The sequence below is a fragment of the Pteronotus mesoamericanus genome, unplaced genomic scaffold (genome assembly GCF_021234165.1).
Source record: "Pteronotus mesoamericanus isolate MK-2021 breed Mesoamerican mustached bat unplaced genomic scaffold, CSHL_Meso_final contig_90, whole genome shotgun sequence".
In the NCBI taxonomy this organism is placed as follows: domain Eukaryota; kingdom Metazoa; phylum Chordata; class Mammalia; order Chiroptera; family Mormoopidae; genus Pteronotus; species Pteronotus mesoamericanus.
This window is the reverse complement of record NW_026555277.1, coordinates 105,583-119,587: the sequence shown is the minus strand read 5'-3', so window position 1 is coordinate 119,587 and position 14,005 is coordinate 105,583. Positions and strand designations below refer to the sequence as shown.

The window sequence follows — 14,005 nt, the reverse complement described above, 5'->3', positions numbered from 1 at the left end:
TAGTCTAATCTAAGCATTTCACATTAATTGACTCATAGAGCATGTGCTTTTCTGTGACTGATTCTTTCACTAAATATGATGTTTTCAAGTTTTATAAATATAGTAATACTTCATTCTTTTTTATTGTCAGATAAGATCCCTTCCTTCTTCCAATATAATAGGCCATGGTATAGATATGCAATACTGTACTTATGTATCAATTTAGGTTTTCTCACTCTTTTGCTATCATGAATAATGCTGGTTTATGTAAGATTTTTTGTGAACATATCTTTTAAATTCTTTTTGGTACGTACTCTGGAGTCAAATAGCAGAATTAAACGGTAATTTTATGTTTAACATATAGAGGAAAAAACCAAGCTATTTTCCGCAGTATTGCACCAGTTTATAGTCCCACCAGCAGATGCCGAGGGCTCCGCGTTCTCTGCGTTTGCACTGTGATTATCTGTCTGTTGTATTATGGCCGTCCTAGGGGTGTAATGTGGTTTTGATTTCCTTCTCTCTAATGAATAATGGGGTTAAGTGTATGACTGTCTTCTGTATATAAGTCCAGTTTTCCACTAATTAATATTTCACAATTACTTTAATGTCAGCTACCCATAATTTCAAGGATGGAAAAAAATTTCTTCACAATAATGCCATTAAACTGGAAGAAAATTGCAACGCAGAACCCAGATGTTGCATTAGTGCCATTTGAGGAGCAGGGCCCCCACTTGAAATTTTAATCCAAAGCAGGAAATCTCCTTGGAGCGAACTTACAGGCTGGGTTTGGGGGTTCTGAACCATGAGAGGGGTGTAAAGACTCTCCAGCTATTGATCTTAAACCCAAATTGGGTGACTTTGTATCCAATGTGGCAGGAGACCAACATCTGAGCTATGAGGACAAAGAGGTGTCAGAATCACTTACCCAAATCTTACAGGAGTCACAGTGAAGTGTATAAGAAGTGAAGATGGAAACTGGTTCACTCCCAGAGAATTTGAAGAAAAAGGGGACCTTGCGAAAGCAAGCAACTGGAAGACCAGCCTGATGTGCGGTGGGAAAACCCTTAAATGGCTGATGGAGGTATTTCAGCAGCTTTCCTTGTTGTGGTGGACGATGAGGTCACTCTTTGCTCACACAGTAAATGCTGAGTTATGTCTGGAGCCCTGAGGCCCCTGACTATCCTTTCCCCAGGGAGAGGCGCCCCACACTCATACCTCAGTACCAGAGAGCCCATTGATTTCTCAAAGGGGGTCTGTCAGGTGGATGCAGGGGTTTGGGAGAAGGAAAAGTCCTTCTGACACAGGTGCCTGCAGACAACGTTAGGCTCTGAAAGAAAGAAGACCATTTACAGTCAAACAAGAGGGCAGAAGACACTCATGAAAAATGGTGTAAAAACCAGAACCATGATAAACGTCACTCCATAGGTTGAGGTAGATGGACTGCCTGTGACACAGCATAATCCATCGATTGGGGTTGTTTGCAGAGGGATTTAAGGTGAAAGTAAGGAGTTTAAACTCGTAACATAGACAGCGCAGAACCAGGGAGTCTCCTGGGGTGTGAAATGACATATTTAAACAGTGTCTCACACCACATGGGGCCCTGAAATGACTTCACTGTCTTTCAGCCCAAGAAACGTGTAGTCAACCCGCAAGGCTCAGCTCCCCTGTCCCTCCTGCCTGAATGTTCCCTGACTGACCTGGCTGGTCACCCCTTCCCTGGGCCCCCTGAACTCACTAGTAAGGCCCTTCTCACCCTGTTTAATCCTACCCTTCCATGCATTCACTTTGTCTCTCTAGACCCCTCTAGGGTTTGTCCTTCTTTGTGTGCCCAGCATTGTCCAGAGTGCCTGACCCTATGTAGGTGTGGGACCCGTGTGTGTCGGTGGAATAGCCCTGGTGTGAGGAGGCAGGTGTGCGTGGCACTGGTGGAATGGGGAGGGGGTGAGAGGTGCCAGACATTCTGAAGGAAAACCTCTCAAAAGTTAGGAAAAAGCACAGAGCAAGGAAAACTGTTCTGAAGATGATTTTCTAGGTACCCTTGAGGAATTCTCGAATAAGTTCAGGTGAGGAGAGGGAGATGGTTTCTCAGTGAGCTGGCAGTGTGATGTCCAAGAAGAAATATTTACAAGGAGGTCGCAATACCATACTCACAGTGCATAAATACAGGCTACCCCTTTACTCAGATATTTTTATCTTTCAGAATGGAAAATTACCTAAACCTCAAACAACATGTGGCAGGAACAAAAAGGTGAGTATTACTTTATATTAGTTCATATTACATAACTGATTTTTATATATACTACATTTTTTATGGTTTCTCAACTGTGGGATTATCATTATTAAGTTTCCTCTTCTACTCTCTTCTGATTTTATTTTATTTCATTTCATTTTATTTCATTTTATTTTATTTTATTTTTTGTGTGTATGTGTGTGTGTTCCCGCTTTTTTTTAAATTTATTTACTTTTTAAATACATTTGTCTCCGCCTCCCCCCCACCACTTTCCCTTGCCCCCTCCCTCCTTCCCTCCCTCAGCTCTTCATTTCATTTTATTTTATTCATTTATTTTGCATGACTGCAGGGATGCTCCACTGAATATTAGGTTGTACGCAAGGTTATCTGTGAATTGTAAACATTTGAGATGGGGGTGAAAAGGAGCCATCAAAATAGACTAGTTACTCCTTCTATGATTTAAGGAGAATACCAATGCCTAAATCCCACCCAGACCAATTGATCGGAATCTCTGACACTGGGACCAGGACATCATCACTTGATATACTCTCCTCCGCCAACTCAAATGTGTGGCTGTGCTAACAAACAGACAAAGAGATGAGGGCCTGGTCTTTATTAAAATTTATGGATGCAAGATATTTGTGCACTGTTTACATTTATTATTGTCTTGTTCTTCTGGGAAGAGGGTCACCACTTTCTGGAGAATGACGATAATAATCTGTGGCACCTACAGTGAGGGGAAGGAAACTGTCCCCGGGCCTCCAGGCTGGAGCAGCCTCAGTCCCCATTGGGCATGTGATTCTGGATCCTCCCAGAACACTGAGTGACAGCTCTTGGCAAAATGTCTCATGGCACTTGTACTTTCTCATGTATGGATATTTTTATATTTATTTAATTTATTTATTTGTTGTTATTGTTCAAGTACAATTGCCCCCATTTTCCTGACTCCACTCCAGGAGACAAACAATCCAATTTAAAAAATGGATTTTTTTTAATTAAAAGAAATGACCAAAATCCTGATTCCCCCAAGGTAGGACTATTCACCCAAAATCCCAGAACAAGATTCAAAATAATTCTTCGTGACTATCCATCTTTTATTACTTTCTGCATTAAGAGAAATAATATAGCTATGTTCCAAATTACTCTTACTCTGCCCATTGGCTTCAGAAGGACCTATCTGTTCTTTGTATATTGTTAATCGAGATATAATACAGACTTTGAAAAGCAGACCACTTTTCTTTATTTTTTAAAGAAAAAGTTTCAATTCATTAGAGTCTCGGCATCCTTATTTACAGTGGGCCCTACAGGGACAGGGGAGCTAACAAAAGAAGCTTAAATTTTACTATGAGAAGGAGTAGGGATAGACTGGATTTGTCATAAGAGCAAGAGTATAGATCCTGAATGCATTCTCAGGTTTGCGGTGGAAGCTGTGTGTTTTATGATGTGCAAGCGTCAAGAAAGGACATGTAGTGGGTGTGGGGATTGGAGAACACATCAAGTTTCGACTGCATGAGTTTGGGGTTGCTTTAAGGGCCTGAGAAGACATGATGGGTGAGCACAGGGATGTGCACAAAGGCAAGAGACAGGCTGGACATCTGGGAGCTGGAGACATAGCGAGGGAACTGCAGCTTTGAGAGGGATTTGGCCACCTGGGGCCGACTGAATGGCCAAAGTGGAAACCTGAGGGATTCTGTTCAAGTGTTGGAGAAGGAGAAGGACGGGAAGGGGAGGAGATACAGCAGTGAGGCTGAGGGATTAGCCCCAGGGGAGACATGGCACAGACCACACGGGTTTGGAGGAAGCAGAAGGGGTCGTGGCAGAGAAAGGTCAATGCTGTCACCCCTGCCTCCTCCTGCTCCTCATGGCCCACCTCCCCCCAACCCAGCACCCATCCATGGGTGGGCCAGTCCCCAAGCCAATCTCATTTGTGTCACCTCAGATGGTCACAGGAGGGTGGGAACATTTCCAATGGACCATGGGATAGACAGGATGTTTCTATCCGGGATAGAACAATCCTCAAGAGGTTCTCAAACTGCCTGGATTTTCTCAGAAGGCAAAATCAGTCGAGCAAACAGGGGGAGATATAGTTCCTGGTACTTCCTCCTTCATATGTAAATGTTGACTTTCATTTTAAAAAGATACAATGACGTGGTTTTCTATTGTAAGAACCTCTTCTTCACCCTGTTGATGAGGAAGGGTTGTCCAATGCACAGATCGGGGAATTGACAAGTAATGGTATCTGCCATTCAGCAGATGGATTGATGCATGTTGTTAGTCACATATACTCCCAGACCAAGGAAGGAGGGCAGAGCCTACCCTGCAGACCTCACTGAAGTCGCCCTCAGGAACTGAGTGGATACCAGAGGCTGGGGAGAGTCGGGTGGCCCCCTAGTTTCCATGGGAGGCTGTGGCTGGCTTGTGTGAAAGATTCCATGGCTGACAGGGAACTGAAACTGGATATTCCAGGGTGGGTGGGGTTACACACCATCCTTGGGCAAGAAGAATTGTTTAGCTGTGGGGCCTTATCCAGGTGAGCAGAGTGGGAAGAGACACATGCAGATAAGCGCTCCGAGGCCGTCTCAATGTTACCAAATGTCACAGCAGCATCTGACGTTGAGCTTTAATATTACTTCTTACACTGTGTTTTCTTCATTAACAAAGGGCTCAGTCACAGGTCAGTTCTATGTCATGAATACAGGTGTTTGTATATAACACAGTGTAACCTCATATCTATTCTATAAAGTTAATTGGGTTTAATGAGTAGGAATTGCGCTGCAAGACTTGGATGCAAATACTGTCAAATTTTATCTTCTCCAAATAAAATGAAATCTGGTTAAAGGCCACCTATTGAGACCAGTAAGAAATCCAGGGTTAGTTGATGGGGCAAAGGGGTGGGACTTCCACATTGTTTATACAAAAAAGCAATTGCCACACTCCTTGGCCTTTCAGAGATGGACCCTCCACACCCTACATACCAAGCTGAGTCATGGGGCATCTTCCTTAGGCTTCCAGAGCCAAAGAGCTCCATCCTTCCAGACACCACCTGACCATCTGTGTCATGGTCTTTCCAACCTAAAGGCAGTGTCACAGGTCCAGGGGCCCTCCAGGCCCTGAATCTATAGTCCAGGGACCCCTATCAGGCCCTTCAACTCATGAGGAGCCTACCGCCAAGAAAACAGGATGCAGTGCTTTCTCCAAAGTTTATTCCATCTTATCAATTTCTTGACATACTGAATTGCCAAGAGTTATGTTAGTCATTGTGGTGTGAGCAAATGGATTTAATACTTTATTTCAGAAACTGGTTTTATCTGCAATGTAATAAAATCAATCTGATTTTTATAAAGTCACCCTCTTGTTTTGTTACCTGTCCTTCTGTGTTAGGATCTCTGGTTTTATAGGAAATATATTTCTGGTCACACAGACCAGTCCTGAACTTCTCTGCAGACCAGGGATCCTTCTTCTGCAACCTGCACCCCAAGCTGCCCCTTCACAGCTCAGGGGAAACACACACGAGCCCCTGCAGGTCGCCAAAGGCTGAGGGTCCCAGATTCCCACCGTGCTGGTCAGCAGGGGCCCGTGGGGATGTGGACATTGTTTACCTTCCAGGGAGGAAACCCAAACAAATGCAAGATCTGCCAGGATGGAGGGAAGCTCTTCCGCTGTGAAAAATGTCGGAGCTTCTTTCATGGAGACTGTCACCTCCCACCTGTGGACACTAAAGGGTTTGTTAGATACAGCTCCCTCTCTCATTTTATATATCCTTCCTCCTGCCATGCACAGTCCCCCTACTGAATAGCTCCTTGTGACCTGATGGGGACAGAACGGGGACAGAGGTCCAGGGTCCAGCAGTATGATCCCGGGAGCTGCTGAGTGACACAGGCAGCAGGAGCAGAATGTTCTCCTCTCTCCTCTGGGTGGCTGAGGCCAGTGGCTGGGTCTTTTGCCTTCACACTGCTACTGTCCTTTCCAGAACTTTCCCAGCACAGACTCCTGTTCACAGAAGTGGAAATGCCAGCTGTTTGTTCTGTGCTTATTTAGAAAGGAAGCATACATTGACTGGTTCCCTCATTTTGCCATGTTCTCAACAGGCTAATGTAAGCCCAAGGCCCCCGTGGGTTAAGGTCCAGTCTCTGACACTCAGGCCTGGTGGGCAGGGCCCCTAGTTTACCCCACAACTCAGACAGGGAGAGGAGAGCCCACAACCCACCCTGATACCAGCCTCCACCCACTCACCACTTGTGGCTACCCTCTGTGGGAGAAGGGTCATCACAGAGAATCATGGAGGCCCTGGGAAGTGTCTTCTTCATACTCCTACTATGCCTACGGGCCCATTCCTGAAAGGAGGACTGTGGCAACTGTAGTGGTGGTAGCTATTTCTGAGCTTTGTTTTGGTTACTTATATCTGATATCTTAGGATCAGTTTGATGTGTACCATCTGTACAATTGAAAATTCTTCAAGAAGTCAACAGCGTTACAAAGAATCTGATGTCCTGGTGAAGCCGATGGGGCCTGAGGAGAAGCTGGTGAGTTGGATTTGACTCTAGGCTTCCTCCTTTCTGCTCACATGTGAGAACTCCATCAGTCAGAGGGTGAGGGGGAGGTTGCCAAACGATACCTGTAAGGCTGACGACACCTCAGCCACACTGAAAACTCACCAGAACCTGTTTGCAGTGGGAAAAAACGCCAGCTCTTACATGTTAGTGTCTAAGAGCAATACCAGTTTGAGGAAAGTTGCAGAAGACCAGTGTGGGCATGTGTGTGTGTCGGGACATGCCTATGGGCTCATTCTCTCCAAGCTGTTTTTCATTCATCACCTCCTTCTTTTGCAGAAATGTGACTTCCTCCTCTTAAGAGTCTATCAACATTTAGAGACCATCGTTTTCCAAAACATTCCACATGAAAATTATGTGAGTAACAACAAACCATGAATACAGGCCGCCATGATGTTACCTGACCTTGACAAGGGCTCTTGTGTGGGGTTTGTGATCCGGAGCCCCCGGGAGGGAGAGCACGAGCTGCCTTTATCTGCACCTTGGATTTCTGCTGGGTTTGATGGGAATCCACAGAAGGCAGCTACTGCACTGTGTCAGTAAGTATCCTATTGACATATTTTTCTCCAGGTTAAGGAGGCTTCTCAATGCCTAGAGAGACTTAGGAAGTTGGATGATATCAAGAGCCATCTCACTAACAAAACGTATTCTGAAGTGAATGGTTTTGTGCAAGCCATGAACAATTTCTTTACTGTCCCTGAGGTAAGTGTCCTTCCTGCTTTCATTTCATTGTCTTTCCATTCAGTCACTCTGCCTTCATTTCCTGGTGCTGGGAAATTTTAGTTTCCCTCATTTTATGAAAGGCTATATACAAACAAGGGTTTAGGAAGCAAGTAGGTTTTAAATTAAGGACATAAGCTCACCAGGGAGAGTAACAGTGAGTGAGAAGGTTTCCCTGCAACCAGACTCCCAGGCCCTTGAGAGCTCATTCCCCTCAGAAAAGGTGACAGGTGCCCATTGAGAATAGTCACTTCCTCCCTGCTCCAAGCCTAAGGAGAAGATTGTGTCCTAAAGTCATGTTGTTGTTTTTTATGTCTCTCCCCAAATATACTCAATCAGACCTCCCAGAAACCCCAAACTGCAGAGTCCTTTGATATGTGAGTGGACCATATAGTTAACAGGGGACACCATAGGGGAATAGAAGTGACAACGTGAAAGGAAGATCACTGGTTGTACATAGACATCTGTGATACTCGATTGTTAGTAAGATCTTAGATTACTTTTCTAATTCTCACTGAAACAAACAATCCAAACCTAAAGAGTAAGAGTCCTCAGGTGTAGTAATGATTTCCCATTTCGGTCTAGTCAACAAGAAGTAATCATGCTCTCAGGAAACAAAAGTTGCTCTTGCATGTGCCTTTAAACTTAACTGGGTTAATGTAACTTAGGTATTTAAGATAAGAGACCTGATCATTTTCAGTTGCAAAGTGTCTAATGACACTGATAATGATCGTCTTTATTTTTATCTGTTTTTTTTTTTTTTTACAGTGCAATGACTCAGACTTAACTAAGAAAGAATTTGAGAAGAATTTCAAAAAGATCTTTGCTATTCAGGAAACAAACTTGAGCAATTCGCTGGTGTAGTGGATGCTGTTGCTACCCTGAAAATCGCACTATCAGGCAGATTTCTTATCCCCCTGTTGCTGTGAGGGCTTGCTGCTGTAGCCACCTCTCCCCAATGTACTGCTTTGGGCTAAATGGAGTCAGGTTCACCTGAGCATTACATCACTTTGGCCTGGGGGTTGGTTCCCTCCTAAACGTTGAACCAACCAAGTGGAGTGATTTGTGTTCCTGTACTCTACAAATCAGGATAGAGCCATTGTCCAGCTATGAGTATGCCCTTGTTTAGCTCTCCCCACCGCAGTATCCCGCTTCCCTTACCCCTCCTCCTCCTCAGAGAATGCTCACAATAAATCACTTACTTAAGAGACTTAATCTCAGACATTACCTTTAGGGAATCCAACTTAACATAATGGTCTAGCAAGCCAGCCCTAGGCATGGAACTCTGACTTAGATCACTGCCAGGGGTGTCCAAACTTTTGGAGTCTCTGGGCCACACTGGAAGAAGAGTTGTCTTAGGCCACACATTAAATACACACAAAAAAATCTCATAATGTTTTAATTAAATTTACAATTTTGTGTTGAGGGCATTCATAGCTATCCTGGTCCGCATGGAAGCCATGGGCCTCAGGTTGGACACCATAGCTCTGATAGTTGTGCTAAAATATGGCAGTTGCAAAAACATTCACCTTTGAGGAACTGAATGAGATATAGGGGTAGATATACACTACCTGATAAAATTGTCTACCATTCACAAAGGCAGAAATATACCAACAACAACTGCATAATTTGGTGGCTATTTCTAGGCTCACTGATTATTAAAAGGATTACATGACAGACTTAAATATGTTAATTATCACCTGCAGCTGGAAGGCAGACAGTAAGGAAGGCCTGGCTCAGGCCCTAATTTTAAGAACAGCAGAACTTCAGAGAAGGCTGAATTCTAAGCTCAGGGTGGCCTCTAAAGTCAAAGTCAAGGCCCTGATAAAGAAAGAAAGAAGTCCTGAAACTCAGAATGGGGCTATCTAGGTAGATGAACTAAGAATTATAATTCTAGATCCCTCTGAACCCACACGCCTTCAAAAGGGTCCCCTGTGCCTGTTAGTAGACAGATCCCTTTCCTACCCCCCCATCTTGCCCAAACTAAGAATATACAGAGTTCTCTCATCATAACCAAACTAGGAATATACTAGATAAGCCTGCCAGCTGAAGATGTGCTTTACTCTAATGGAGCTGCAGAACTGGCACATGTACCAGCAGGTGCTAGGAGATTGTATGTGGGAGTGGATCCTGGAAAAATTATGTTAGAATGTAGCACTGGTGGGTGGTGTGAGTGGCTGATACAGGAACACTCTTCTGGCCACAGAGTTTAATTAGCTTGGCAAATTCCAACGGCAATGATTCTGGGTGGCTTTTAGAGGCTTGATATAGGCACAGTACACACTAAATTAAATGAAAGAAGAAATATCAGACTTGCGAGGGCTAACGAAAAGAATAGAGTGATAAAGCCTTAGGAAGACGGCATGGCTCTACTCTCTGCAGCTGGAAAACCCACCCATTAGGTGATTGTGTCCTCAGGAGGCCTCAGAGACACCACCTTAACAAGGCATAAGCAATGCACTGTTGACAATGTTGAGATGGTCAGGTGGGACTGTCCCCTCTAGGCGGGAATAATGTGGGAATGATGTGCAGAGCTGGATTCCTGGGTAGCAAATGAAATTATAGGATTCCAGAGCAATTGAAGGTACATGGCAGCATTTAACTGTCAGAGAAAGGTGAGTAACCTCTACAATGGGGAGCAAGCTTAGAATAACACGAGGAACCCCAGTCCATAGTTGTCTAAGGAAATAGCTAACACAAGATAATATTCTTATAAGCAAGACAGAGCAGCCAACAGTATATTGCTTAACACATGTCATCAAAAGAGACTAAAAGTAGATGATCAGATGGTTGAGGTGCTACCTCAACAAAAAAGCAACATTCCATGCTCACTTCCCAGATCTCAGCAAATACCTGCCTCAGAAGCTGTTGATGGAAATGAAGGTAGTCCTTATAAGAAATGAATGTGCAGATATACACAGTAGTAATTCCTTGAGTTCTTCACCAAAGGGACCGATGGCCAATTAGTCAAGTAACTTTATGCCAGAAAAAGAAAATAGACAGAAATATTAAGGATTTTTAATACAGCATCTCAGTTGATATGTAGGGACCCAAAACATCTTAAAGGCCCTGGTTAGAGTACATTTATAAAGGTAAGGTAATGAGGTAATGTCCATCTAGCAGTGAATCCACTCAACCCATGGAATCAAACAGCAGTCATTTCCCATGTTCCCAAATGTATAATCAGGACACACATAGATGTTGTCCAACCTGGTTACTTAATCTATCATTCTGTAACCTAGGAAATAAGAACAATTGTCCTGGGAAAGGCCAGATGGAAGGCTCTGAAACTGAAATTTTCTATGGTAAAAACAGTAAGTTGAAAGCAATGTCATGTTTCTGGAGAAAGAGGAAATGACAGAGATTGGTGCCACCTGCAAAGATTTGAGGATGCAAAGGTTGTAATCCCTGTTATATCATGTGATTCAAAAGCCTAACATAAGCAAAAAGCTAGGTGATTTCTGGCTACTAGATGTCTACTAGAAACTCAAGCAAAGGTCGGGCTTCTAGCACCCTGCGCTCAGACCTTAGTGGACTACATTCCTCCTTGTAGCTGTCCCTAAAAAGAGAGCCCAACAGTAGCCTGCCCTCTTACAGAGCTAAGTCAGTGGTACCATCTGGCCAGAGAACTCGGCAGATTTACCCAACTTGGACCCCTGGTGGCACCATACCAACCATGGACCCTGTTCTAGTACCCTGGCCAACCAGAAAAACAAATTTGGAAGGCCATTCTACTGCTAAGTGTAGCTCCAGTCCTGGCCATTTAGAAGGCTTGACCAGACAACCCTGGCAGTCATGGAAACAACCCTATGGTTCAGCTGATATATGGAGCCAGGTCTATAATTTTACCTTGTAGGAGAGACCAGCCTATGACCCTGTTCTATTGACTAACACAGCCTATGGCCTTATCCATTCATGGATCCTAGCCAATGAACCCAGAAAGTTATAGAGTATAGTTTGTAACCCCACCCAATCAGGGAGCCAGGAGAGTGACCCTGCACGACTCTGGAACTGTCTCTATCCCAACCAACTGCAAGATGCAGTTAGAGGCCGCTCCACACTAAAGTATCTGGCCAAAAACCATGTCCAACAGCAGAGCCCAGATAACAGTTTTACTTATTGTGAAGCCCAAGCTGTAACACTGCCAGCTATAGGAAACAACATGTGGCCTCACAACATCTTAGGTCACATTAAAGGCTCAGTTTGACTACGAAGCTCTTTTTGTTGCCTCAGCTGAGGCAACTGAACATGAAGTCCAGCCAGAGACACCATCAGGCAAGGAAACAGCCTCAAACGCCACCCAAACAGCAGCTATTGCAAAGCTCAGCCTGTGATCATGACCATTTTCGGAGTCCACCCACTGCACCACCACACCATGATACACAGCCTGAAAAGTCACCCAACAAGAGGTGATGGCAGAGCTCAGCAAGTGGACAGCCAGCAGCCTGGCCTGATCAGGGAACCTAACCAGTAGACCCACCAAACCACACATTCAGCCAGCTTCCAGCCACCACCCTCAGAGCACAGGCAAGGCCTTCCCAACAGAGACTCTGATAACATGCCCCCTTCCCTATGGGTCCTATCATCTCTCCTGTTCGGTGTTCCAACCTAGCTGACCGATGAGAGCATTTTCCTGATGAGGCAAGCCTGTGAATTCAGGAAGAGGAGAGTGTTTGCTATATGCACTGATACCAACACAAGGAATCAAGGACCATGAAGAGTTGGGTAACCATGGCCCTACCAAAAACAAACAAACAAAAAACTACTAAGGTTTAATAACCACCCCAAATCATGGAGATCTGTAAACTGTCTAACAAAGAATTCAGAATAATCTTCTTAAAGAAGTCAATGAAGAACAAGATCCATAGACAGCTAAATAAAATGAAAAAATAAAATAAGAGGTTTAACAAAAATAAATAAATTATAAAAAATCACAAGAAATCATAGCGTTGAAGCATACAATAAAATACACTGAGGTATTTTATAGCAAGCTTTAACAGCAGACTTAGTCAAGTAGAAGAAAGATTTAAGGAACTAGAAGATAGGTTATTTAAAATTATGCAGTCAGAGGAGCAAAACAAGGAGGTAAAACAGTAAAGATGCTTACAGGAGTTATAATACAGTAATTAGAAAACTGTATAATCATTATAGGAATCCCAGAAGAAGAAAAATTAAAGAAATGGAAATTCTATTTAGAAGAATAATGGTTGAAAACTTACCATGTGCATGGAGCAAAGTGGACTTTTGGCTTTATGGAGCCCAGTAGACCCAATAGGTAGAAACTGAAAGAGGCTACACAGACACACTTCGAAGGAAATTGTCAAAAGTCAAAGATAGAGAGAATTTTAAAAGTAGCAAAATAAAAGTGACTTATTACAGGCAAGAAAGCCCCCATAAGGCTATTAGTGGATTTCTCAACAGAAATTTTGAGAGACGTATGATACAGTCAACATACTAAAAGAAAAAAATCTGTTAACTAACAATGGTACCCAGCAAAACTGTCTTTAGGAAATGAAGGAGAAATAGACTTTCCCAAACAAACTGAAGCTGACTGCATTCATTACAAGTAGCCCTGTCTTATCAGAAATGTTAAGGGGCCTCCTTCAAGGTATAACAAGAGGATATTAATTAACATAATAAAAACATATGAATGAATAAAAATCCTTGTGATTGGAAATATACATTGAAGTCAGAGTCTCTGATATTATAATGGTGTTACATAATTCACTACAACTATACTTCAAAAACTAAAAAACAACTGAGTTAAAAAAAACTTCATAACTATAACAATTCATTATTGGATACGCAATATTAAAAAGATATAGCCTTGGCTCATGTGACTCCATTGAAACATCATACCATACACTGAAAAGGTCACAGGTTTGATTCCCTGCCAGGGCACATGCTTACATTGCCCATTTGGTCCCAGTTGGGGTGCATACGAGACAATGGATTGCTGTTTCTCTCTCACATCAATCTTTCTCTCCCCCCATCTCTCTCTCTTTCTCTCTCTAGTATCAATTGGCATGTCCTCAGGTGAGAATAAAAAATACTATGTAAATTCTGACCTCAGCAATCTTAAATATGAGTGGGGAGAAGTAAAAGTGTAAAGTTTCTTTATGTTACCAAATTTAAGTTGTTCTCAGCTTAAAATAAACATTATGAATATACAATGTTTATTAAGCCTCATGCTATCGACAAGGAAAAACCTGTAGTAGATACTAAAAGATTATGATATATGAGACAAAGTATACTGTCACAAATGATCCAGTGACAAAGGAAGGCAGTAAGAAAGAAAACCAGGAACAAAGTCTGTACAAAACAATAAGAATGAATAATAGTGGAGAAGTTTAATACCTCACTGTCAACAATGGCTAGATCATTCAGACAGAGAATTAATTAGAAAATAGAAGATTTGAACAACTCTATAACCCAAATGAACCTAACAGACATATACAGAAGAGTTCATTCAAAAGTAACAGAATATACATTTTCCTCAAGCAGACACAAATATTTCCTGGGATAA

General features: G+C 43.0%; 1 protein-coding gene across 1 annotated transcript in view; it reads left to right on the top strand.

The window, feature by feature from the left end:
- LOC129080572 (nuclear body protein SP140-like) overlaps positions 1-8,630 on the top strand; it is a 41,955-nt gene extending 33,325 nt beyond the window's left edge. The window contains exons 8-14 of the mRNA XM_054586108.1: positions 918-1,060; positions 2,180-2,227; positions 5,816-5,931; positions 6,624-6,732; positions 7,039-7,116; positions 7,330-7,461; positions 8,248-8,630. Of these exons, the coding sequence (XP_054442083.1) occupies positions 918-1,060; positions 2,180-2,227; positions 5,816-5,931; positions 6,624-6,732; positions 7,039-7,116; positions 7,330-7,461; positions 8,248-8,343 (722 nt within the window). The 3' untranslated portion in view covers positions 8,344-8,630. The remainder of the gene's footprint in view (positions 1-917; positions 1,061-2,179; positions 2,228-5,815; positions 5,932-6,623; positions 6,733-7,038; positions 7,117-7,329; positions 7,462-8,247) is intronic.
- Positions 8,631-14,005: the final 5,375 nt, after the last annotated feature.